General features: G+C 41.6%; 2 protein-coding genes across 7 annotated transcripts in view; one reads left to right on the top strand and one right to left on the bottom strand.

Moving 5' to 3' along the window:
* FBXL2 (F-box and leucine rich repeat protein 2) overlaps positions 1 to 26,355 on the top strand; it is a 60,853-nt gene that overhangs the window by 21,893 nt on the left and 12,605 nt on the right. For 2 of the 4 annotated variants that reach the window (XR_002137030.2, XR_002137033.2), the window contains exons 3-15: positions 3,105 to 3,159; positions 3,432 to 3,506; positions 8,810 to 8,904; positions 10,654 to 10,722; positions 10,823 to 10,918; positions 11,146 to 11,272; positions 11,402 to 11,476; positions 12,866 to 12,996; positions 14,762 to 14,822; positions 15,451 to 15,495; positions 16,072 to 16,128; positions 19,577 to 19,789; positions 20,579 to 20,804. Coding sequence is in view for 2 of the 4 variants with exons in the window: in XM_019727724.2 (XP_019583283.1) it covers positions 3,105 to 3,159; positions 3,432 to 3,506; positions 8,810 to 8,904; positions 10,654 to 10,722; positions 10,823 to 10,918; positions 11,146 to 11,272; positions 11,402 to 11,476; positions 12,866 to 12,996; positions 14,762 to 14,822; positions 15,451 to 15,495; positions 16,072 to 16,128; positions 19,577 to 19,789; positions 20,579 to 20,686 (1,207 nt within the window). In the remaining 2 variants the exon portion in view is untranslated. Of the gene's footprint in view, positions 1 to 3,104; positions 3,160 to 3,431; positions 3,507 to 8,809; positions 8,905 to 10,653; positions 10,723 to 10,803; positions 10,919 to 11,145; positions 11,273 to 11,401; positions 11,477 to 12,865; positions 12,997 to 14,761; positions 14,823 to 15,450; positions 15,496 to 16,071; positions 16,129 to 19,576; positions 19,790 to 20,578; positions 21,546 to 26,355 lie in introns of those variants that run through there. The other 2 variants (XM_019727724.2, XM_074312710.1) reach the window with 2 other exon arrangements.
* The window catches only part of UBP1 (upstream binding protein 1), a 50,660-nt gene continuing 46,971 nt past the window's right edge, over positions 22,667 to 26,355 (bottom strand). For all 3 annotated transcript variants that reach the window (XM_019727720.2, XM_074312708.1, XM_019727722.2), the window contains one exon: positions 22,667 to 24,668. In XM_019727720.2, the coding sequence (XP_019583279.2) occupies positions 24,631 to 24,668 (38 nt within the window). In that variant the 3' untranslated portion in view covers positions 22,667 to 24,630. The remainder of the gene's footprint in view (positions 24,669 to 26,355) is intronic.

Below are 26,355 nucleotides of genomic sequence, written 5' to 3'. Positions count from 1 at the left end.
TTTCTTGTAGAAATTAATATGCTGATTCTAAAACATAAGTGGAAATTCAGAGAACCAAGAATAGCCAAGAGTAACGAAGGTAGTCATGATGAATAAGAAGAAAGTTGAAGGACTATGTTACCAGACATCAAGACTTATAAAGCTTCATAATTAAAACAAGGTCTTATTGGCACAAAACAGACCAATAGAACAGAATACAAAGTCCAGAAGTACATCTACTTTGATATGTTGCTGAAAAACAAACTGGTTCTTGGTGCTCATCACAAGAAGGAATTGAAGGATGTACCATGTAAGCCAAGCAAGCAGTAGGTTTATTAGAGAAGCGTAGTGCACTCCCGCGATTGCAAGAGTGGGCAGGCTCGGAGTGGAGCAGCTGCCCTGAAGAGAAGTGGGGATTGGGGATTTATTACACTTAAAATGAAAGGGTGGGATGTTCAGGACTTGACGGTAGCATCATAGGCATTCTTCGGTGGGTCCTTGCTGATACCTTCCCGTCTGGAGGGGGCGTTTTTGTCCTTATTTGGCTCTCTTGGAACTGCCATGGCTACACAGTGGGGTGGAGATTTTTCTTGGCTGCCATGCTAATCGCATTATAATCTATAATAATCAGCTAAAGTTCGCCTTAAGGGGCAAGATGGCGTCCTGATTCTCCCTCCGGCCCCTGAAATCCAGTCTGGCCGGATTGTAGTGGGCGTTTTCCTTAACTGCTGCCCTTGCCTCTTCCTTTCTTTTCTCCTCCCTCCCTTGTGGCCCTATTCTTCCTGCCTATGGTAACATATACCTCCGTGTATGTTTGTTTATAACCAAGTTGCCATTGCAGTGCTTTCCTCATGAAGGGTGAAGTTACCCCTTTTGAGATAGGGAGTAATTTCCAGAAAAAATGTTTGGAAGGGCCAGACCTCAGTATCCTACTACTTTAACTCTAGCGGTCTCTGTTGCTATTGCCAGTGCCTCAGCTCTGTATTTAGAGCATTTATTTTATTCACTGAAGCCTGCTTCAGCAGTTTGGTTTAGGTTGCAGTTTGGCAGTGTGGAGTCCTATCATGCCTGCTAACTTGTGCAAACTCAACCAAGTATATTCATGGGGAAGGGGAGCGGGGAGGGAAAGTGATGTCGATACTGAAGCCAGTCTCCCTTTTCATTCAGTAACTATAAAATTGGGTAGTAAGCATGAGATGAGAAAGGTGAACTTGTGTTCCAGCTGTTGGTTCTCAGGTGTATCTGAATGTGTGAGCATCTTGCTTCAGGTACTGTGATTCTGTTTGCCATTAAGTGTGCTCACTGAACACAAGCTACTTCATCTGCTATTCAGTGAAGAAATAGCATCTAGTCTAATCCTGAGGGGAAAACAGCTGTGCTAAACTTTCCAAGGCAATATGTGTAGTGGTCATGGGCTTGGGTTCTCCAGCCAGGCTACCTGGGTTCAATCCTAGCTCCATTTTACTTTCGTGTTTCCTGAGCAGGTTGCTTAACCTCTGTGCTCAGTGACCTTATCTGTACAATGGGGATAATAATAGCACTTCATAGCCTTGTTGTGATAATTAAATAACTAACATAAACTGTGGCTAGCACATAGTAACTACATAATCAGTGTTAACTATTTTTATTACCAGTGTTATTACCACCAAGAGGTGATAGGCTATATGGTCTCCAAGGTGGTACATTCAGAAGGGATTTCCAAGGAAACCTTAGCGAACACCTTCTTCACCTTCAGCTTATACTTTCGAACCCAACCCCAGTATGAGATATGATTCTGCTGTACCATCCTTGTTTCTCTGTCTGGTCCTTGGTCTTTTAGGGAGCTGACAATAAGTTGTGACTCATGGCATGGTCATATGCCACAGAGCACAGACGTGTGGCATGGAGCCTTTTGGATGGGGCAGGATGTATTCCCACAGAGGCAGTGTATGCGTTAGATGTTGTGAAATACGTTTTTATACATATATTTACATGCACATGTGCAGCCACCAGCATTTCCCTCTGTACAAAGTTCCATTGACTTTTTTAAGGTCAGTGCAGCCGTTATGCTTCTATCCTTAGCTTTTCACTAGAAAACGACTGGAGCGTGTGCTGTACAATGGTACCTACGCTAACACCAGCCTTGTGGTGCTGCCTGTGGGGGCATTACCATAGGGTACCGCACTCTAGTGTCTTATTACTATTCTTCCCCTGGCCATGGATTTTCAGCTCACCACTGATGGTTACCTTTGAAGAATTTGAAGAACTTTTAGCCATCTCCCCATCCTCCCCCTTACAGACACACAGACATAGACTCTTCATACGTACCTTCCAGGACTGTGAGAATTGAAATCCTGTTATACACACCCTTCTCGTAGCAAAGCTGTTCTTTGTTTTCTGCTGCACAGCACTGAGGCATACATAGCTATTTGTGACTCATCTCCCCCACGGCTGGCCAGAAATTCGGACCTGACTCAGACCACTGCATGACAGCCGCTGCTTCCTCTAGGGGCAGTACCAATGCGAACTAAGTTTTTGTGTGCTTCTCTCTGCTTTTCTTTTCCCCATCTTTCTATCTTCTGTGGCTTCTTGGATTTGCTTACAAAAAACTGGTCGCTTACAGTCCTTGCAAACTACTGAGTTCCGTCTTTCTGCACTGTGACCAACCAAATACATCGAACTCAAGTGGGTTTTATCATCGAGCTTCTCTTGGCCAGCAGACATCGGAGCCTGCTGGGTGCCTCTACCTCCAAAGGAGAGGCTTGCACTGTGCTTGGGGCATGAAAACGAGAAGGATTGAACTCTCACCAGGCTCGGTGCCTGGGATATTAGAGAGCTGGTTTTTGAGTAGAACAGGTTACGATCTGCTGTCCCATGTCCATGCCTTAGAGCAAGGAAAATAAAAGTTCAATGAGTTCTGTTTTAAGGGCATTTGTATAGTGTGTCTAAAACAGCTTAGGAACATGCATTTAATATTTCAAAGTAGGGATGTAAAATTATAGCACACATGTGTATTGCAAATTGAAGAATCTTGAAAAAAACTTATGCTGTATCCAGAGGGTACACTGGATTTTATCTTTCAAGTTATAAATATCCTGAAATGTTAACACCGTTTCATTTTTGTGTTCTTTTCCCTTTCTTCCTAGAATATTTTCCTTCTTGGATATAGTAACTTTGTGCCGATGTGCACAGATTTCCAAGGTAGAGTATTAACCAGATTTTTAATCAGTAAATATCAAGTTTTATTAGAATAAGGATGAGTTTTAGTTTCAGTAAACAATTAAAAATTAAAATGTCATTTTTTATATTTAACATAACACAATGTTATCAAAATTCCATAGTTGATTATCAACTTAATGTATATCAAGAATAAAAGTTTGAAAATACTGAGGTTGAATCAAGACTTTCTTTAACAGTCTCAATAAATATATCTTTTTCACCCCAATTCCTCCTCCTTTACTCCCACCTCCTAGGCCTGGAACATCTTAGCCCTGGATGGAAGCAACTGGCAAAGAATAGACCTCTTTAACTTTCAAACAGATGTAGAGGTAAGTTAACCTTGTTTTGGGCAAAAAACTTTTAAAAAAGATACGTGAACTGCTCACTCTTTCCTGCCTTTTTATTTTGATGCATTCAGATTTCATGTTAAGGTGGAACAGAGGGAAAAAACCTGGAAGGTATTTGCATACATCAAGACCAAAACTCTGCTTGTACTTAACTTTTGCTCTCTATCAGTAACACGTTACTGTTCACCCTTGTTCGTGTTTACAGTCTGCTCTACCACTCAGCTGTGTAAAGCCTCACACCTACATCATTAACACCTGGTTCAATGCTTTAATCTTAGGAGACTGTTGACAAATATTTGTTGATCTGAAAGATCCACTGAGAATTCTAATTCAGCATCAAGAATAGAGAAATGGCAGAAGCATGGGTCCCGGAGAGAGGCTGGAGGTGTCACGGAGTGTCTCTCCAGCTCAGCCATTTAAGCCATATAATCTCTCAGTGCCTGAGTTTTATTGTCTATTAAATAATCTTTAAAGCCTTTTATAATTCCAGGATTCTGGTGTATTTATCTGGAAATACATATATCTCTATTTAAGAGTGGTAAACCTGATCAAATGAGAAATTGATTTTAAAACAACTTTAATATTAAATACCAATTTCTAACCAAAAAGAAAGACGGAAGTAATAAAGAGCATTGCACATAGTAATTTCTGGAGCTATTTTAAGGATCTGGCAATTCTAAAGTTTATTGTCTACCGAAGTTAATAAAATCTTACTCATTTCTAGTTTAGCCAACTCAGCAGCGGAATTGCATTTTGATTCAGTTACGTACGTAGTGAGTTCATCCAGTGTTTTTACCAAAGTCTATGTTTTGTGTCTTGTTTAATGGAGAAGGAAATGAATGTGTTTAAAAGTGGGATGGGCCCAAACAATTTCCTGCGAGTTACTTAACCTGGTGTTCCTTAACCTAGAAGAACTCATGGCCAGTTGTGACGGCCCTTCACCTCCTTTAGGTTACTTGCTGCTAGACAGTCTCTGGTCCCACCTCAGACTGGTGAGCAGAACACCTGTAGCAAGTGAGGCTGCGCAAAGCGTTTCCCACAGTTGGTTTCTTCTCAAGTTGCGGTGCTCAGAGCTTGGAAGGGCACGGGGACTTCAGGGCTTCACCCCCATCCTGGAAAGATAAGCTCTAGTTCCTGGCTGGGACTGTGGTCCCTGAATTAGGAGTTCTTCAATGCTCTTCCCAGACTTAGCAGTGATGCAACAGTGCCCCACCCATGCAGACATGTCATCCCTGATCTCGGTTCCTTGTGTTTACTTAGTGATATTGAGGAGAACATTAAATTCCAAAAATTGTAGTTATTTCTACTGGCCCAAGGAGAGTCATTGTTTTACAAAAAGTTTGCAAGACATTTCTTCTTCTTCTGTGATTCTTATTGTCTCGTTAAGTTTTCTTTGATGGTTTTCCAAACTATACAGCTTTTTGGAAGACACATTAAAAACTTTTAAATTCAGGTATTAACAAGTACTGTTTCAAGTAAATAGCACTATCTTGTGCATTATTTGATTTCAGAATTTCAGCTGCCTGCTGCCTGCAGCTATATAAACACATCGCAGAAAAACTTAGTACCTCCACGAAAGGAGAGGGCAGTCTGTGGTTCACCAGTTATGTAAAGAATGACATGCGAACAGCTGAAATAGTTGGCATCAGGGCTTCAGTCTTTCAATCTAGTCTAATACTATTCAGGTCCCCTTGGGGCTAACACCTTGATTCCAGGCTGGATTATGAATCAAGTGTTGGGGCCTCCCCTAATCTCTAAACAGGCCCTCTGGATTCTCACCCTGGGAACCATTCCGTGGATAAACTTATGGTCTCAAATTCATTTCTTCGGTATGAAAGTGGTGATTTATGGATATATTGAGAGAAGAGAAGTGCCCAGGATCAGGATTAATATACAAATAGTATTTACTGTGTGCCAGGCACTAGTCTAAGCACTTTACATATATTCATTTAATCCTCTCAAACACACCGTATTGAAGAAACTGAGGCACAGAAAGTTTGAGTAATTTACCCAAGTTCACTCACCTGGGAAGAGGAGAAAGTGGATACCTTGAACAGAGGATTACATGACTGTCGCATTTCAAAGAAAAGGCAGAGTAAAGCACCCAGCTGACAAGAGTGCGTCGTGCCTTTCCTTTAGCATTACTCTTGAAGAAGTCTTATTTCCCTGATGTGCAAGCATTTTCCATGCCTGTAGAAGTTGGACATTTTGTTGTCAATATCTTCATAGTTATTAAAGATGCTGCCAGGCCAAAAGGGACAAATAACCAAGTAGTATTAAAAAGTTAGTGTCCCTCCAGTTAGGCCTTATTTTTCTCTAAAGCCCTTCATTCCAAATGCACACATACAGCATACTATCTGCTTTATAATATATAGAGACATAGACTTGAATTTTGCGTTTGGAAAGGATTTGCTCATTTTTTCCTTTTAGTTAGAAACAATGGAGCAGAAAATCCTGAATGTAATTAAAAAAAATTTTTTTTTTAATTGGGGAATATTGGAGGACATGTGTTTCTCTAGGGCTCATCAGCTCCAAGTAGTTGCCCTTCAATCTAGTTGTGGAGGGCACAGCTCAGCTCCAAGTCCAGTTGCCGTTTTCAATCTTTAGTTGCAGGGAGTGCAGCCCACCATCCCATGGTGGGAATTGAAGCAGCAACCTTGTTGTTGAGAGCTCACGCTCTAACCAACTGAGCCATCTGGCTGCCTTTCCAGAAGCTCAGCGGCAGCTTGTTTGTCTTCAATCTAGTTGTGGAGGGCACAGCTCACTGGCCCATGTGGGAATCGAACTGGCAACCCTGTTGTTCAGAGCTTGTGCTCTAACCAACTGAGCCATCCGGCTGCCCCCTGAATGTAACTTTTTTATTCCAGCAAAAACTTGTACTCCAAATAAAGGAAGAATGGAAAGCATATATAAATGCAACTAACTTGAAATGGAGAAAAATATATTGTGTGCTCCATTTGTAGACATTGGTGTGGAATTTTGTTTTGTTTTTGCTGTTTTTCAATACTTAAATATTTATCTTGGATTTCCAAGTCATAATCTTCCCCCCCCCCCCAATGACAGTAATTTATTTCACAATTGTCTAGAATTTTGTTTCAAAAACTAATTATTAGGTAGTACTCAAGAAAGCATAAATAAAGCCATTAGCAATATCACAGTTTGGATTTTCAATTTAATTAAGATGTTAGCCAGGTAACAATAGCCGTGAACCCAGATCCTGTGATCCTTTCTTTAGTTTGATGTGTCCTAGTGAATTCTCAGTGCTTACAGATCGGTCCAAGATTGCTATTTTGTAAAGTATGATAATAGTATTAAGAACAAAACAAAGTGGCGCTTTTCAATGTTTTAGCCCTTGCGTATGTAGTAGTTATTGAGAGCACACAGACTTTAGAATCAGAAAACTCTGTTAGAACCCCAACTCTGCTACTCACTAAAGTGTAACCTTGGCACTTTAATTATTCAGTATCTTTATTTGCAAAATGAAGGTATTGGGTCCAGTTTGTATTGGTCAGGAATCTCCAGAGCAACAGAAACAACAGGGTGTCTGTGTGTATAGAGATACAGAAAGACTTATTATAAGAAAGTGGGTCACGTGATTATGGAGGCTGAGAAGTCTCAAGCTGGAGACCCCCGAGAGCCAATGTGTAGCTCCACTCCAAGTCTGAAGGCCTTTGAACCAGCAGAGCCGATGGTATGAATTCTAATCTGAAAGCCGGCAGATTCAAGGCCCACGAAGAGCTGATGTTTCAGTTCACGTCCAAAGGCCAGGAAAGACCAATGTCCCAGCTCAAGCAGTCAGGCAGGAGGCATTCCGTCTTAGCCTTGTTTGTTCTGTTCAGGTCTTTAATTGGTTGCATGCGGCCCACTCTCACTAAGGAGAGCAGTCTGCTTGGTTTGCTGATTCAAATGTGAATCTCATCCGGAAAAACCCTCAGACACACCCCAAATGACGTTTGGCCAAATGTCTGGGCATCCTGTAGCCCAGTCAGGTTGACACATACAATTAATCATGACAAGATCACTCCTTGTCAACTTGGCATCCATATAATTCTCTTTAAACCATACTTCATCTCTAAACAATAACAAGGTCTTAATTCCACCTAATGTGATACAACTATCTGATGTACAACCCGAAACACATTAACCGCTTCTTCAGAAGGGGAGGTTAAGTCCTTGAGTGATGTTCTCTCTTCTGCTTGATATCCTGTGCCTTAGATACAGTGATGCAGAATTAACAGTACGTAAATACTATAATATAAAGTCAGTCCATCTTACCTTACATGATGAGGGAACCAGAGAGGAAAGAAAAATATATTTGCTTTGTATATACACAAACATGCATATTTATAACAAAATGGGGAGGAAATACCCAGGATAATTATAGTCCTCATTTCCATAATGGGCCCTGATGTCATAGTTGGTGTTTATAGCTACCTTCTTCTACTGCGCATTCTTTATTCCCTTTGTCTTCAGCAAGTACCTCAGCTGGTCCGGTTGTTTACCTGGTGGAGTGATCCAAACTCTCATTCCGGAAGTGTATGGGCCGTTTGCAGTCCTGCCTGGATTGGCTTCTAGTTTTCCATTGGCTTTAGTCACAGGGAATGCTAATACTATGGGATATCTAAGGGCTCCCCTGTATTCCTTTCCTCCATTGTGGAATAACAATCCATAAGGTTGTCATGAGCAGTAAATGAGCCATAATAGCTAAAAGAAAGTGTTAAAATTGTGCCCGAAAAAGTGGAAGGGCTTAATCAATGTTCATTTTCTTTTTTTCTCCTCTGTCTGCCCGTACCCAGCCAAAGTTCCTCTTTCAGAACAAATATGTTTAAATAGGTGATTGCTAAGGAGGATGAGGGGATGCCTTTATGATGCGTTTTCAAACTTTTAGAATGGTAATGTTTAGCCAAAATAGAATTTCTTGTTTTAAGGCAACTTTGTTTAGCTCTCTGCCCAGCAGCCAGTGTTCCCACAGCTGACCTCAAAAATCCTTGTAATTGGTGGAATAGCTATGAGCCCTGGGTAGGGGAGGCCTGACTCCAGAGTTAAGGCTTTCAAAAAGTAGTGCCCTTTTTATTTCTTTTTAAATATGTAATGCTTTACTTAAAAACATTTTTCAATGCTTATAGCCCCTTTATGCATCAGGGACAGAAGTGGGGTGTTGGAGGAATGTTCCCAAATATCTTCTATTACCCCTGGAGAAATATATCCACTTCCTAAATTTCAGGTTATTATGCTGTTAGATATACAGCATGAAAAACAAGATTTCTTTCCAACTTTGATTCAAGGGTCGAGTGGTGGAAAACATCTCAAAGCGATGCGGTGGGTTCCTGCGGAAGCTCAGCTTGCGAGGCTGCATCGGTGTTGGGGACTCCTCCTTGAAGTAAGTCAGGTCACAGCGACTCACTCACGTGGAAGCGTGTGGCTGACATTTGCATCGGAAAAAATAAACCACGCGTACGATTTGCTGTGCTTTTGTGAGATTCTTCCTACGGTAATTCGTGTAGAGTAATGAGAGAACCATGACTTTAGACTCAACAGGCCTGGATTAGAAACTGAGCTCCATTGTTGTGCGGGATGTGACCTTGGGGTGAATGATTTCACCTCGCTGAGTGTCAGTTCTCTCCTCTGCAAAGTGAAGGCGGTTACAGCACCTGCATGGGAATGTCAAGAGTATCACATGAAATAATATGTGTGAAGTGCCTGGCACAGAATATTCTATTAGTTCACCTCTCCTATTCCCATCTTCACTTTCCCATCTTCCTAGTTTCCTTCTCATAATAGCGGCTACCTTTTTATATAAATTTTACTAATTTTAACAAAGTAATTCTTTCAAAAATTTCCTTAGCATAACCTGGAAGTTTGCTTCTTCATAATGGAATGTGATTATCCGTTCATTTTATTATAGTTAGCAGTATAGTCTATCCAACCAAATGCTTGCCCACCTCTTACTGGATAGCTGTTATTTAGTGGAAGTATTATCCATCGTTAAGGACACGTGCTTTGAACTTTTCTGGAGACAAGACCTTATTAAAACCTTGATGTCCTTATCCTTGTGGCCTCTAGTATTTTTGGAGGTTGGCTAGAACCGCAGACGAAGCATGACTGCAGTATACATCCATCGCAGCTGCCAGTACGAATGTGCAGTGGATAGTGATTACAAACAGTAGAATTTGTAACTGAAACATCTGCTGTACCATTGCTAAGAAAATCGATTTGTAACATCTTTTAAGGATGAAAACACTTCCTTTAAATATTATGGAACAAGGTGATTTTTTTTTTAAATCAAGAAATTCAGATCATCACACCAAATTTTCTGCTACTTCAAAAGCTTCGTAAACCAGTAGCATAGATTGGTTCTATTTTGACAGGAAGCTTAAATATACCGAATAGGTCCTAAAATAATTTACGATAGAGAACATAAGTCTAATAGTGGTTCCATTAAAGAAACTACAGTAACCGTGAAGATTGTCAATGAGGAGTATCAAAGAAATATATTCTTATCTTAGCAATTGGAATAATGCCACATATACTAGCAAAACTGTTCCATAAGGCTAAGAATGTCTGGCCCTACCCGTGGCCAGAGAAAGAGTCTCCAGAAAGACCCTAGGGTAATCAAGTGACAGCCTGGCACAATACAAGAAAGATTTGGCCCCCTCGCTTCCAACTGACTTTTCAGTTGGAGGAACTTAACAGGCAGGCAGGCCCCCATTCTTAGATGACCACCAAGGGGTGGGTGAGGGTTACAACTGAGCCATAGTCGGCCTAGAGCTTTGCTTGTCCCAGTGTGGTCCCCAGAGTGACAGTACTGGCATCACCCGGGAGCTTGTTACAAGTGTGACTATCAAGCAGTTTGTGTAGACCTATCATCAGAATCTGTATTGTGACCAGAACCCCACCTGTTTCACGTGCACATGAAAGTTTGAGGAGCACTAGTACCTATAGGCAACAATAATATATTGTACACGGAAAAATGTGTTAAGAGAATAGATCTCATGTTAAGTGTTCTTTGCACAATAAAATAAATTTTTAGAAGTTTGAGAAGCACTGTTCTAAATGCGAATGGTTACACATGCCCTCTAGTGACTACCCAGAAACATGCAAGGAGTTTTTAAATGTTTTCTCATTTTAGGACCTTTGCACAGAACTGCCGAAACATTGAACATTTAAACCTTAATGGGTGCACAAAAATCACTGACAGGTAAGTAATGAAAACTACTCTGGTGACTTATTGGCCATGGGGAGAGTGAGGGGAGAGAATCATGGTTGAAAATATCTTTAGTGCCTCTGCTCTTTTTCAGCACGTGTTATAGCCTTAGCAGATTTTGTTCCAAGCTGAAACATCTGGATCTGACTTCCTGTGTGTCCATTACAAACAGCTCCTTAAAGGGGATCAGGTAAGACTACCTGTTACTTGTAGTCAAGAGAAATCCCCACAGCTGTGAACGTTTTGGTGTGTCTAAAACCTTTCTGATGGTCCCATTGGAGCAGGAAATAGGTGACTCAGACATGCCACAGAGGTTCTCTCTCCCCAGGATTGCTTGTGATTTACTAAACTCAAAGTTGGTGATAAATTCTCTGTGGGGTGACTGCGCATGCGTGGTTTTGTTTCTTGTTCTCTCAGTGAGGGCTGCCGAAACCTGGAGTACCTGAACCTCTCGTGGTGTGATCAGATCACGAAGGACGGTGTTGAGGCCCTGGTGCGAGGTTGCCGAGGCCTCAAAGCCCTGCTCCTGAGGGGCTGCACACAGGTACCGCGGGGGTCACACACTGTGTGTAGCGAGTGTTAGGTGTGGGCACCTCAGGTGGGGACTTGATGTTGCCTTTTCCTTGGTGCCCTGACCTGGTTCCATCCCGCTGTGTTTTCTCTGTCCGCTCAGTTAGAAGACGAAGCTCTAAAACACATTCAGAATTACTGCCAGGAGCTTGTGAGCCTCAACTTACAGTCCTGCTCAGTAAGTAACGGGCCCTCCTGCTCTGTGCCCTTTCCCTCGGGAACCTGCCGCAGGCAGCGGCCTGCTTGCCACCCCGAATCTCTTATCTCGTGTCTTCTGTGACCTACCCATTTGCCACGAGATGAGAAAACAACGACGTAACCAAAAAGGCCAGTATGAAGCCATTGACGTTGCCCCTCAAACACTATAGATCAGAGTCTGTCTTTGTTTATTTTGGGGGATCAGGAATGCTGTCACTGACCTGAACAATTCAGGCTAAGGGCTCACAGTCTTTTTTTACTTATAAACTGGGGATGATGACATCTATTTTGTACATTATCTCAGTAAATAAAAAATGACAGATGGGAAAATGCTTTGAAAAATAAAGGACACATGCAAGAGCAGCGTGTACTTTTCATCAGAGCTTTAGCATGTGAAAAACTATGGTTCCTTCTCCACTGCCATTGTAAAAATGGATAACCGAGAAGGATGGTAGCTCCATCCTACTGGGTTCCAAGGGAAACATCAATGATGAGGGAAGTAAGAGAAATCCCTTGCATTTGGTATGTAGTGAATGAATTGTAAATCTTTAGAGTCCCTGATGGTGGGAGAGAAAAGGGAAACCAGTTTCTGGGCATATATCGATCTTATGGGCCTGCACTGTTCAAAAATAGGACCTTGAATAGCATGTAGGATAGATAGCACTGTTAGATGACTTGAAGTATAATATAAATGTGCATGTTTATTTCTACATAAATTAGTAGATGTAAATACAAATATTATTTTGAATGGTTCTTTATCAATTTAGTGATTTATTTAATTTTGCTATTCTCTAAACACTTGAGGAAATAAGTAGACACATATATGATTTATATGGTAGATTTGTATGATAGATGTCTACAGCATTAATCTATAGAGATTCAACCACAAGTTAATAAGTCACTTAATCAGGCACGTCTCATGAGCTCTCTATTTAATCTGACTTTTAATACAAGTTTATCACATTTTCCTTTAAAAAAAAATCTGGGAAGGGAAATAGAATTTTAATGGCCATTACCTTTTTTTTTTTTTTTTTTTTTATAATGAGGGTGCAGCTCACAGTGGCCCTTGCGGGGATCGAACCGGCAACCTTGGTGTTATTGGCACCACGCTCTAACCAACCGAGCTAACCAGCCACCCCTAGAATTTTAAAATATCACTCTCTATTAGTAATGCTAGAATATTTTTAAAGCTGTGCAGAGATAGCATAATACATGTCTGTCCTGTATGTCACCTTATTTTGTTGAATTAGGATAAAATGCTAGTAACTGGCAACCCCAACTAATTGACCAACAGTAGACCCCATTTTTCTGTGGCTCCATTTCAGTAAGCTGGTGCCTTCTGATTTCCCTGCCCGTTGTGTCTCCCCAGCGCATTACGGATGGAGGCGTGGTGCAGATTTGCAGGGGCTGCCACCGGCTGCAGGCCCTCTGTCTTTCTGGCTGCGGCAACCTCACGGATGCCTCTCTCACAGCCCTGGCTTTGAACTGCCCGAGACTTCAGTGAGTGGGCTGATCGGGAGGCTTCCTGTAGGAAGGAAGGGCTTTGCCAGCTGGTGGGACACGTGCTGGTGGGGGCATGGTTGTGTTGTTGGCTTTTGTCTGATGGATTGGAGTGGGTGTAACCCTGTTCATTTAGGGATGTATGGGAGAGTATTAAACTGTCCACCACCAGGGAATCTATTTAAAAATTTTCAATTATAGTTGCAGTCAATATTATTTTATATTAGTTTCACATGTACAATATAGTGGTTAGACATTTATATAATTTACAAAGTGATTCCCCCCTGATTAGTCAAGTACCCACCGGGCACCATACCTAGTTACTGCGGTGTTCTCGACTGTGTGCTGTACTTCACATCCGCTGACTGTTTTGTAACTGCCAGTTTGTACTTCTTAATCCCTTCCTCTTTTTCACCCTTCCCTGCGTCCCTCCCCCAATTTAGCACCCATCAGTTTTGAACCTCAGTGTCTTGCTGGACTGCACATGTTTGCCCACCCGACTTGCCTCACCTGTTGTTCGTTACCTTGACATCAGTGATCTGATAAGGACAGCAGCCTCGCATCCAAATGTCACCTGTTTCTCCTCTAAACCAGCTGCTAAATGGACAGAATGGGGGGAGGGAATCCCAGTCGCTTTATTTATCATCTTCCCCGAGCAGGAAGAAGAGTTTTGTTTTGTTCTAACAAATAATGATTTATTTTGGTATTCTCCACATAATACTGTGAATATTAAAACTTTAATAATAGCAACCAAATACTAATCATAGTTCATATCGATTGAACGCCAAGCTCTGTGATAGGCACTTTTATCAGCATTATCGCATTTAATCCTCACCAAATCTCTAGGAGGTAGGTGCTGTTATTCTTACTTGTTTTGTAGAGGAGAAACTGAGACTCAAAGAATATCACATAATTTGACCTGGGTCACATGATGAGTAAGAAGTAAAACTAGAATATGAACTTGTTGATTTTGACTTCAGAACCAGCAATCTTACTTAACCCCTGTAGGCAGAAAAAAAGATACTTGCTTATTTTTCTTTATTTACTGGTGAAACTGACCCATTTCTCAGGCTTACCCCAGTTACATATCTTTTAGGGGTTGTCTGATTTGGTCTTTGGCCCATTTTTTTACTGTTGTATTAGGTATGCTTGTAGATAATTTTGATATTTCTGTGCAGTAAAAGGAATCTGTGTGATCAAAACTGGTTAGAAAAGAGGTCAAAATTTTTGCTATAAGGGAGTATTTAACTAAAAATGTTCTTATTTATGCATCCATCCCTGTTAAGCACAAGTGTTGAGAATCAACTCTGTCCTTCATTGGCTGTAAATTTTTAAAATTTCCTTTAGGGTAACAGAATTTCAGTAAATGTAGTGTGTGTGTGTGTGTGTGTGTGTGTGTGTATATGTCAAGATGATTTTTGTTGAGTAAAAGTTCATTTTAATTGTGTTTAAAAGTCAACAAATATTGGAAAAATATTTAAAAACATTTGTAACAATGTGCTGGTGGAATTGTGGGAAGATTCCTGGATTTTCTATCTGAGTTTGGGATGGGACTTGGGGACTTAGGGCAGGTCACATTGCTCCCGAAGCGTCATTCTCCTCATCTGTCCAGTGGGAACAGTGTTTGCATTTACAACCCTCAGGGCTGTTACCAGAAGCAAGAGTGTGTCAGGAGCAGAGTGAACTCATGCGTGTGCACCATAAAGGACGTGCTCCTCTCGTTAACCATTTGCTACTTTTCTCTCCCCTGCACGCCTTATCCCAGGATTTTGGAGGCTGCCCGATGTTCCCATTTGACTGATGCAGGCTTTACACTTTTAGCTCGGGTAAGGCGGAGGTTTTAAAAAACCAAACCAAACTCTAGTTCACCTCCCTCATTCCAAATAACTTGCAGTGGCTTTGGAGTGTGCGAAAAACTACCTCAGAAATGACAGGCACTAAGTCGCATAGACTCCTCAGGGTGTTCTGCGTATTTTGTAGTTGGCCGGAAAGCGAGGGAGGTCCCACAGAGGTTGTGTGGCTCGTCCAGATAGCACTGGCAGGTGTAAGCACATGAGAGGAGCCTCTTCCCTGGACGGAGATGCCCCTCAGATACAGACGCCAGCGCAGCCTCCCCTCCCTGGGCTGCGCTCTGCCTCTGCTCCTCCTGCCACATTGTGCGCAAGTGCCGACGGCCCGACGGCCGTGGGGGCCCCTCTGGCCGCCAGCCTGAAACGCATGTCCTCTTGGGGACGCTCATACACATTTCCTCCTACCCAGCCCTCACCTGCCCACACTGTGGCCTGTGGTTAAAATGTACCTGCTGACATTTGTGAGCACAGGGCAGGTGTAGGCAACTACCTTTCTTAATGGAAGAGAACAAAGATATGGGCCAGTACTCAGGGGCAGAGCAAGCGTCCGGTGTTGCTCTCGCCACTGACCGTGTGGTGAGGCATGTTGTATGGACTCTTTCAGAATTGCCATGAGCTGGAGAAGATGGATCTTGAAGAATGCGTTCTGGTGAGTGGTCCCATGACAGCCCTGCCCCTCAGGCACCGCAGACAGCCAGGCAGAGCCAGGTGCCAGCTGGCTGTTGTCGGGACCCTCTTTGCCCCAGGCAGGTGTCAGGGCTGGGGCACCCGTGAGGCCATGGCAGTGGAGGGCGTCAACTTTGGGCTCTTCTCAGTCATCACACGGAGCTACAGTCGAGAAGTTCAGAACAGCTCCGTCTTCTGCCAAACATTAAAAAAACAACTAAATCCCCTCTGATTTTGACAGAACTTAAGAGAGGAATAAGCTGGCATGTCCACTGAGGTGACTCCATAGAATCTTGGGGGACCCTCCTGGCCCACTCGCGCTGTGTCCTCTGTCCCTAGGCCCCCTTGGGGCACAGAGGACAGACCCAGGAACAGCTTTGCATCCTCAGGAGTGGGCAGAGTTGAGCTTGCTGGTGCAGAGAGGAGCTCCCAGCCCAAGTGTGCTTGACATGAGTTTTTAATTCTTTTGCATCTTTTGATTCTCGTGTTCAGGAGAAGCCAGAATTAGGTATTAAGTTCTGGTGTAGAAGCCACACTGACACAGCGTGTTTCTCTCCAGATAACCGACAGCACACTCATCCAGCTCTCCATTCACTGTCCTAAGCTGCAAGCCCTGGTGAGTCTGAGTTTTTGCGACATTAGTCACCTCTTAGGGGACCCTCCCACCACAGCAAGTATCTGGGTTTCCTTTCTGTAAAGGAATCATTTTTGGTTTCAAAAATCTAGTAGTTGGGCGAACTTGGGAGGCAGGGTATCTGAACATCACTGTTTTCATTTTAGGATGTGAACCTAACATAGGGACCCATGTCCTTATCACTTCACACAAGCTCATGTCCATCATCAGGTAGAGTGAAGTTAGCAGGTTAAGTGATAGAATCTAAGATGAAAAATTGAGGCCATCCTTGTGTTATATTTACATTTCATATCTGTGTATATATACACACATGTATATAAAGGAAAGGAATTAGCATCTACTGAAAGACCCACAGTGAGCAGTGAAAAGTAACCCTGACACTCACACTTCTCACACCCAGCTATTTGACCATGAACCCGGGGCAGGGATGGAATCCCCATTGCTGAGCAAGCCCCCGGGCACAGTGCTACCGCGAGATACGTTGTCTCTCACTTAACCCCATCCACTGTGGACGCCCCATTTTATTAGTGAAAAAACTGAGGCTCAGAGCCTTTATGGATCTTGCCCAAAGTTCCACGACTGCTCAGAGGCCCCAGATGCCTTGGCCTCTGTGGGGTCTGGTCTTTCCAATCCTGAGATGCAGGGGTTTCCCAAGGCAGTTTTCTCTGAAACGTGCTGTCCTCGGAGGCTAGAACTTCATGACATCAGTAAAGCTCCGTTGCGCCCTGCGTTCCTCTCACCAATTTTCCGTATTTCCACATTCCCTCTGGATATGGTTTCCCTCAGGAACAAGTGCAGCTGGGTTTTGGACACCTCTGGGACTTCTTTTTAAAAGAGTTTGAGGTCCGATTTCAGGCATTAGTCAGGAACCTCCCTGGATCCAGATTCCCTGACTAAACTCTTTTCCATCTGTGTATTGCAGAAAATTTTGTAGTTCTAATGTCTTTATTCCTAAATTGGTTCAGATCCGGTTTTATAATTGGCAGAGCTATTATTCAGATGTACTTTCTCTTTTGATTCCCTCCACCCCTATGTCCCTGAGACCTGCCTCTCGGAGATGTGGGGAAACTTAGGAACCCCATGCTTCATTTCCTGCTTTGACCTCCTTCCGCTCTGCTAACCAAGGGCTCTCTATCCTACCCTGAGATATCCTAGACTCGGACTCCCACCTCTTCATCAGTGCCCACAAGACGTCTCCTCACATGAGGATGGAGGGGTCCAAGGGGGGTTACCCTGAGCACAGCCAGGCCTTCCACCTGCTCCCTAACTCCGGCACTGCTCAGGAGTGCATGGTCCATGCTAGTGACTTGTCAGGGAATGCAGGGATTCTGGTGACCGAAAACATCTGCCAGCTAGTCCCCTATATTTGTACAAGCTACTGCTAGAAAGGAGACTTAAGTTACAATAAAACCAGAAGTCTAAGATGAGAGCCCCCCGTCAAAAAAACACACCCCAAAAAACCATTAAGGACTATAAGCAGAAAAGCAGGGAAACAATTGCAATTGAATCTAAACTTAGCTTTGAAGATCCCTAATAGCCATTGTGTTACAGTCGCCTACAGCATTCAGTACAGTAACATGCTGTACAGGTCTGTAGCCTGGGAGCAACAGGCTGTACAATACAGCCCAGGTGTGCAGTAGGCTGTACTGTCCAGGTGTGTGTAAATGCACTGATGAGCGCAGTGACAAAATCGACCAACAACGCATTTCTTAGAATGTGTCCCCATTGTTAAGTGATGCATGACTGTAATTGAGAGATTAGTTTCAGATGTACAACATAATGATTCGGTATTTGTATATACTGCGAAATGATCACCACATACAGGCAACATCTGTTCCCCCCCACATTGTTACAAAATTTTTATTTTGTTGTGATGAGAACAAAGATATTTACTCGAGTAACTTTCAAATATGCAATACCCTATTATTAACTATAGTCACCACGCTGTACACTACATCCTTATGACATTTTGTAACTGGAAAATTATACCTTTTGACCCCCTTTACCCATTTCTCTCGCCCTCTCCACCGCTGGCAGCCACCAATCTATTCTCTATGAGCTTATTTTAAATTCCATCTTTAAGTGAGATCATATGGTATTAATATTTGTCTGACTTATTTCACTTAGCATAATACCCTCAGGGTCCATCCATGTTGTCACAAATGGCAAGTTCTTTTTTTGTATTTGCGGTGTGTGTGTGTGAATCACATTTTCTTAACCCATTTATCTCATGGTGGACACTTAGGTTGTTTCCATGTCTTGCCTATTGTAAATAATGCTGCATATATTTTTTTGAATTGGTGTTTTCATTTTCTTCAGGTAAAAACCCAGAAGTAGAACCACTGGATCATATAATAGTTCTATTTTTAATTTTTTGAGGAACCTCTTATTATTTTCAATACTAATTGTACCAATTTACATTCCCACCATTAATGTACAGAAGTTCCCTTTTCTCCACATTCTCAATACTTCCTGTCTTTTTGGTAATAGGGATTCTAACAGGTGTGTTTGTTTTTATGCCAATACAGTACTGTTTTCATTATTATAGCCTTGTAATATAGTTTGAAGTCAGGGAAACTGATGCTTTGTTCTTCTTTCTCAAGATTGCTTTGACTTACCATTATCTTTTGTGGTTCCATATGAATTTTAGGATTGTTTTTTCTATTTCTGTGAAAATGCCATTGGAATTTTAATAGGTTTTTCATTGATTCTGTAGATTGCTTTGGGTAGTACAGACATTTTAACAGTATTCTTCCAGTTTATAAGCATGGAATTCATTTGTGTCTTATTCAGTTTCTTTTGTCAGTGTGTTATTGTTTTCAGAGTACAGGTCTTGCAGCTCCTGGTTAAATTTCTTTTTAGATATTTTATTTTTCATGCAAATATAAATGGGATTTTCTTAATTTCACTTTCTGGTAGTTTGTTATCAGTGTACAGAAACACAACAGATATTTGTATATTGATGTTGTATCCTACAACTTGACTGAATTCGTTTGTTCTAACAATTTCTTTATGGAGTCTTCAGGATTTTTTATGTCTTCCTCTGCAAAAAGTGAGTTTTACTAATTCCATTCCAACTTGGATGCCTTTTCTCTTTTTCTTGCCTAATTGCTCTGGTGATGGCTTCCAGTACCACCTTGTCTGATCTATGCCTTACTGTAAGGGGAATCCTCTTATGTTGCCTCTTAAACCAGACCATCCCCTACAATTTTGATTTCCGTTTTTAAAAGTCAGAAAGGTGAGAGAAACCACTCAGGTCACAGCTGCAGCAAACCCAGGGCCATAGGGCCCCAAGGCTTTGTGTCTGATCCTCCCATTAATAAACGGTTGCTCCAGGATGCTACGCAGGCCAGCTTCCCTGTTCTTCCTGGGCCATGAGCCTTGGAATGAGAGGGTTTTGCAAACATGTTTTTTTTCCTCCCTGTTCCAGAGTCTGTCCCACTGTGAGCTCATCACAGATGATGGAATTCTGCACCTGAGCAACAGCACCTGTGGCCACGAGAGGCTGCGGGTACTGGAACTGGACAACTGCCTGCTCATCACCGATGTGGCCCTGGAACACCTGGAGAACTGCCGTGGCCTGGAGCGCCTGGAGCTGTATGACTGTCAGCAGGTCACGCGCGCAGGCATCAAGCGGATGCGGGTAAGTGTGGGCAGGAGTCAGTACACCCGGCAGTTTCTAAGCAAGCAATGAACACATCCTGCCCTAAACCAATGGTTACGCAAACGTAGCTGTTACACAAGTGTCTCCTTAGACTTCTTCAGAAAAAGACCCCACCCTTGAAGATTCAACTTCCAGAATAGGTTTCACGTAACGTGTTTCCCTGAAAACAAGACCTAACCGGAAAATAAGCCCTAACATTCTTTTTCAGGAGGACATCCTTTGAACATAAGCCCTAATGCATCTTTTGGAGCAAACCTTAATATAAGACCCAGTCTTACTTTCGGGAAACACAGTGGTCTGGTGATCAGCAACCTTATAAAGGGCTTGAGGTCATTACTAGGAGGAGGTAGAATGTGGTCTGGGCTAATTTCCAGGTGAGAGGGCTTAATAGAACGTGGCTTTCTTTCCCCACTTAGTTCACCTACATTGTTTTCTTGAATACGCTCTAAGTTTATGCAACTTAGCATTTATACCCCAAAGCCGCACTGGGATGTTTCAGACATCGAGAATTCCACTCACTCGGCACAGGGCCAGTGATTATCTGTGGACAGAAATATTAGTTTTCCTTTGTCTTTAGAAGGTGCTGTTTTAGGGAATGTGTTATGTAAACAGGAGTAGCCCTAGCCTACCCTGGAAATTTTTCTTGCTTAAAAGTAAAGTGAAGCAGATTCCACACAGAGAACTATGTACGGGCTTTCGTAGGATTATGCCTGTAATCCTGAAAACAGCCGTGTAAAAGATTGTTCCTTTTTTTCCTTCCATTTCCAGGCTCAGCTCCCTCACGTCAAAGTCCATGCCTACTTCGCGCCCGTCACGCCACCGACAGCAGTGGGAGGAAGTGGACATCGGCTGTGTAGGTGCTGTGTCATTCTCTGACAGCAGCTCCAGGCCCAAGGCACGAGGAGGTGTCCCTTCCTCCAGAGAAGACCGTCTTTCTGACCTTCTCCACTGTCACCGAAATCTGTTGATTCTCCATTGGGAAAGGCATTTACAGGTAAAAGACTTCCGTAGGGATTGCAGTAACTCTGGTGATAGTTTGCACCTTTATTCTGCTGCGATGCAATCAAATCAAAGCCTTGTGTCAGTACACATGGCAAGAGTGGTCTCGTGCATCCAGGACCGTGCAAAAAACCCGACTTCTTAAGAGGTGGGTGCCTTCCTAGGTACAAAAGTTCTGCCCTCGGCTTTGTCAGCATTCCTGCAACAGACCATCAGTGTTAGCACAAATTGAGCTGAAAAAATAAGCTGTTGATTTTCTATCTGATACTTAAGACAATGGCCTACTTTAATTCACAATTCCATTTTAATTAGCAGGACTTTTCCACTTTGAAATTTAAACAGCAACTTTATCAAAGTGACTATACTGCAAATTCATAATACCTGATAGTTTTATATGTAGAGACTTATGTGGAAGGCAAGTTAACAGGTTTCCATGAGACACCAAAGAAATGAGGACTCTAAACTGGGTGGAGCAGGGTCTTCACCTTCGTTTCTGTCAGCTTGTCACATACATTTTTGGGGACCAAAACCAAAAACTAAATACAATCAACTCAGAGTTTGTTTGCCTGATTGGAAATTAATAAACTCTGGCGTATGCTATAGCACACAATGCAGTTTTATTATAGGAGAAAAGTTAATCATGTCATAGCTCACAAAATTTGGGGGACCTTAAAGAAATAGCATTGATTAAGGCTTAAGTTATCTATAATATAATCAATTAAAAATAACAAATGGATGCATGTAGAATGGGTGTGATTTTTTTCCAAGTTTATTTTAAAATCTTAGAAATCAAGTTACACCAGAACTACTCAAAAGTTATACACTTAAACTCAGATCAGTAATGTATTGGCACCTTTTTAGACGCAATATAAAAATGAATACACCATCGCAATGCTCAAATCAAGAGGGTTTTATTGCTATAATCTACAGCAGATAATCTGAGCAAAACCATTTTCCAAATTCAGACCTTCCTAATGTTACCTAAAATCTGGTAAGGTGATGTTGCTGCTTGTGCTGTCCACGTTTGTGATCTTTATTAAGATCAGGAACCTGTAATCACCTTTGTTGTGAACTTGTGTGTTACTGGTAGCCGACCCTTCCTAGCAACCAATCCCCGAACTGAAGAGTCCAGAGCTCACAAGAAGCTGAAGTGAAATAGCAAAAGCAAGGTATTTTCCCATGCCTAGCAATACTTCTATTACATGGACCGTTTTAGAAGCATTTAGGATACAGTGCTTCGGCTGCATTCTAGGAAGAGAAGACAGATACATACACAATCCCATAAATCAATTTAACAGGATTGTCAGAATAAGCATTAAAGTTGATGATTTTATTGCCTTATGATATACTCCAGTATTCGCTAGTCTAAAAATTGTGTATATCATAGCAGTTAATGAAACACCCATTTGCACCCCGCGAGCCGGGGGAGGGGAATAACTGATGCACAATGCTATTTAAATAAAAGAACATATAACACAGACGTGCTTCAGGGATTATGAATTACAGTTTCTATTTCATGTAAATGACCGAGGTCTTCCATACATTATCTCCTTTGAGTCAGGACACAACCTATCACAGCTACTATACTCATTGCTCAATGACCCATGACCTCACTTATAAAACAGGAGAACCTGATAACAAAATCAGGCTTGCTTTTACTTGAGGTGTGGAAAAGTTACTGGAATAACCTGTCCTCAGTGGCATCAGCTTTGAGAAAACAACCTGAAAAGAAAACACGTGGGCCTCACTGCTTCTAGAAAATTCAGACTGCTGTGTGCTCAGAATATACACACGCAACCTCTTGATTATCTATGACTTGTGACACTGACAGGACCTGGATTTTAAATGAGACACACGTTTGCAAAACAGTCGGAAAACATTTATTATACTGAAATGTATACATCCTACTATTAAAAAAACAAAGTAGCAAATGTGCTGGTGCCGTAGGTAATTTAACCTGTTTCACTGGGGACAGACTGACGCTCAACACCACTTGGTGCAGTTTCAAGTCTGATGAGCTTTTAATTATTTTCACCCCACTTCTAAAACCCAGTGAGGAATTCAAAATAGCACACAGCATTCAATGACATTTATTGTTCCATATATCTTGAGACTCAAAAAGGAATGCTAAATAGACAAGCAAAACTCTACAACAATTGAGAAGCTCACTTCTTTCCCAAGTGATTGGTACAGAAAACATGTGGTCATACTAAAGCAAAGGGAAAATGACAGAAAGGAAAGCTTTCCTGCTTTTGGGTCTATAAGAGTTAGAGATATTTTTCAAACCGAAGATGGAAATATTTAGAGACAGTGCTTCTTTGTATTAGACAACCACCTTTATGAATAAAACATAAAATGCCAAAGCTTTTACCCACCGAAGTAGTTTATCTTCTGGAAGAGATTTTAAACTCAAAATTACTCATTCCTATTTTTGCCTGAACAAAGATAAGGATCAAATAATACATTCAAAACCAAGACACCTGGGTAAATGGACAGAGATGCTATAATTAAAATGGAATTGAAGTTTAAAGAAAAAATTGGGTGTACTACACCACAGGCCTCAAAAATGCTTGCTGATGAATTTTGTGAAAGGCTTTGGGTGAAGAGAAGCGATAAAGATAGTAAGAAAAACTGCAAAAACATTGGATTCCCTTTGAAAAGTGTACCGGCAGACAAGCATTTGGTTTGTGAAAGAGGCACTCTTTTTATAGAAAAAGAAACTATTATGTGGTGTATAAAAAAGCCTCTAAATAATCACCAGAATGTTTATCCATGATTTTGTACTAAAGCTTGAGAAGTGTGAGGAATTTTCATGGTACAATTTAGTGTTTATGTCTAGTGTTTTAAGAATAATTTCAACTTGATAATGAAGACCCCTTAACATCAAGTCAGAAACTATCCGTTTTTCCCTTGCTTAGGGTCACCTATTTCCAATGTCTGGGGTAGGGCTTTAAAAATGTTTAAGAAAGGGATAGTGTGGGGTGGGCTGGGGAGGGCAGATGAAGACAGGGATGAAGGAAAAAGAAAACCACGTAATTTTAAAGGCAGTGGGGCTTCAAAAATGAAAATCAGAAACAAAATGCTAAAAATGGTAACAGAAGCAAAAAGTTTTTCAATAAATCTGTGACAAAGCAAAAACACAAAAGTCTTTGTACCTATTAGGATTTACACTGATCCTCTCACCAAGGTACTGTTGATAATGCAGCTTGCGTCCAGCCCGTCTTTCTGGCTTGGCTCTTCCCTGATCTGTCACGATCACATCGGATGCACACACTTAGATATGATTTCTTCTGAGAAGGTGCCAAGCCTCTTACCTGACCACCAGTCACCATATCAGCACTTCGCAGCTCTCCGCAGACAGATTCCATGCTGGCTCCAAACAGCACTGTCCCCAGCCCCGCCCCAGGTCAGCAGAAGGTCCAGGTAATAAAGGCCAGACTGGCACAGAAAGGTAAATGCCCACAGTACGTTTTTACATTCATTTCCAAACCGCATACAGTGTAAAAAGACAGCAAAGGCTGCTTCTAGGAACTGTATCTGCTGGCTTCTGCCAGAGAAGCAGGCAGCCCTGACTGCACCGTGGCCCCAGAGCTGCACACATGCTGTCCCGACGTGCTGCCTCTCACGAGGATGCTTGGCCATGGCAGTGACAGTGAGGAGATTCACCTCTCATACAGCTCATTAGAAAGGTCATCTTGTGTTTTCAATATGAAACATTTCATACATTAAAATCCAATCCCAAGACTTCTTGGATTCAGTCTTCACACACTTTTAAGCGTGACTTTATTTGGTACTGAATATAGTTCAGACTACATAAAACATCACTTCAAAATTATGTGGATACCACCACTATTTTCAACTGCAGAAAAAGGAAAGAGAAGTTACAGGGTTTTTAAAGCCAGGCTTAGGAAAATCAAGACCATTAAATTGAAAACTCCCAGAAATCTTTAATCTCCTTCACCAGTTCAGAAGTTATCTTTAAATAATTCTACAGAAAAAAAGCTGATTAACTTGCTCTAGCTCCTCTTCCCTCAGGCAACTGCATGTACACATTCCCTTTGTGGACATTCTGCTTTTTGGTGTCTGGTCTATACTCGCATCAGTACTGTGCCAGTTTGGGGTGGGGGAGGGGGATATCGAGACAAGTAACAAAAGTGTTGTCAGCAAGGGGGCAAGACTAGAGGTAGAGCAGACGGAAACACTGTGCCAGGGCGGGGCCGTCAGCTCTATACAACGCATACAAACAGAGTGCTTATATCCATCTTTTCTAGAAATAAGTTGTGAACTCCACAGATGTAGATCTGAAACACGTAAAAAAAAAAAATATCATAACTTTTGCCTGATGGCCTAGTGTTTCTCAGGAAATGGGAGAAGCAGTACAGGCATTCATCAAAGAACAAATAAATTTTTCATGAGGACAAAAGTCTGACAAACTGAGATGGGAAGGGATATCCTGTGATATCTGACATTAGAAATGTTCTCCTCTTTCACAGAACACAACTATACAATTAATTATACTTATGAATTTCCTTTTTCAGACAATGAGTTTTGCAGACTAGAAACTATTGCTTTGAGAACAAAAAACTGAGCAGAAGGCTACACAGCTAAAGATGTTTGTGAAAGTAAAAGATAAAGTGAGCCAGTTCGCTGTTAAAATTCAGCCTTGCAGGTCACTTGATAGCATATGCAACATGTCAGGCACAAAGTGAAATAATTTCAACACTGTTTTCTGCTACGCCCTTCAAGAGTGACTTCCAAGAAAGGGTGACACATGACATCCTTCTCTTCGAGATACAGCTTTTGTGCTAAGACTAGATTTAGATCTTAACCCAACAGTGTTTTAAAAGTCTCTTCTCATAGTAATTTAGCTTTAAAAATCCCTTCTTACTAAAGACAACTATAAAAACAACCTAGAAACAATTATCAAAATGGCAGTAAGTAACACTTTAAATGTAAATGCGTTAAATGCTCCAATAAAAAGACAGGGTAGCCAGAACGGATTAAAAAACACCCATCTACATGCTGCTTGAAAGAGACTCACTTCAAATTGAAAGACTGGCACACTGAAAGTCAAGGGATGAAAAAAGAGATTCCATGCAAATAGAAACAGAAAGAAAGCTGGAGTAGTAATATTGTATCAGTGAGAATAAACTTTAAAACAAAAAGTAAAAAACAAAACAAAACAAAAAACAAAGAAGAACATTACATAATTTTAATCCAATCCAAGAAAAGGATATAACACCTAAATACATAAGCAATTATTAATGGACATGCAGGGACAAATCCACAGTAATACACTAATATCAGGGGACTTTAATAACCCACTCACATCAATGGATAATAATCCACACAGAAAATTAATAAGGAAATGACCTTAAATACCACATTAGATGAGAAGGACTTAAGAGACATTTATAGAACATTTCATCCCAAAACTGCAAAATATACATTTTTTTATTTTTAAGTGCACATGGGAAATTCTCCAGGATCACATGTTAGGCCACAAAACAAGCATCAATAAATTCAAGAAGACTGAAATCATATCA

This window comes from Rhinolophus sinicus, linkage group LG10 (assembly GCF_036562045.2).
Source record: "Rhinolophus sinicus isolate RSC01 linkage group LG10, ASM3656204v1, whole genome shotgun sequence".
NCBI classification, from domain to species: domain Eukaryota; kingdom Metazoa; phylum Chordata; class Mammalia; order Chiroptera; family Rhinolophidae; genus Rhinolophus; species Rhinolophus sinicus.
The sequence above is the reverse complement of the archived record's forward strand: the minus strand, read 5'-3'. Positions and strand labels throughout refer to the sequence as shown.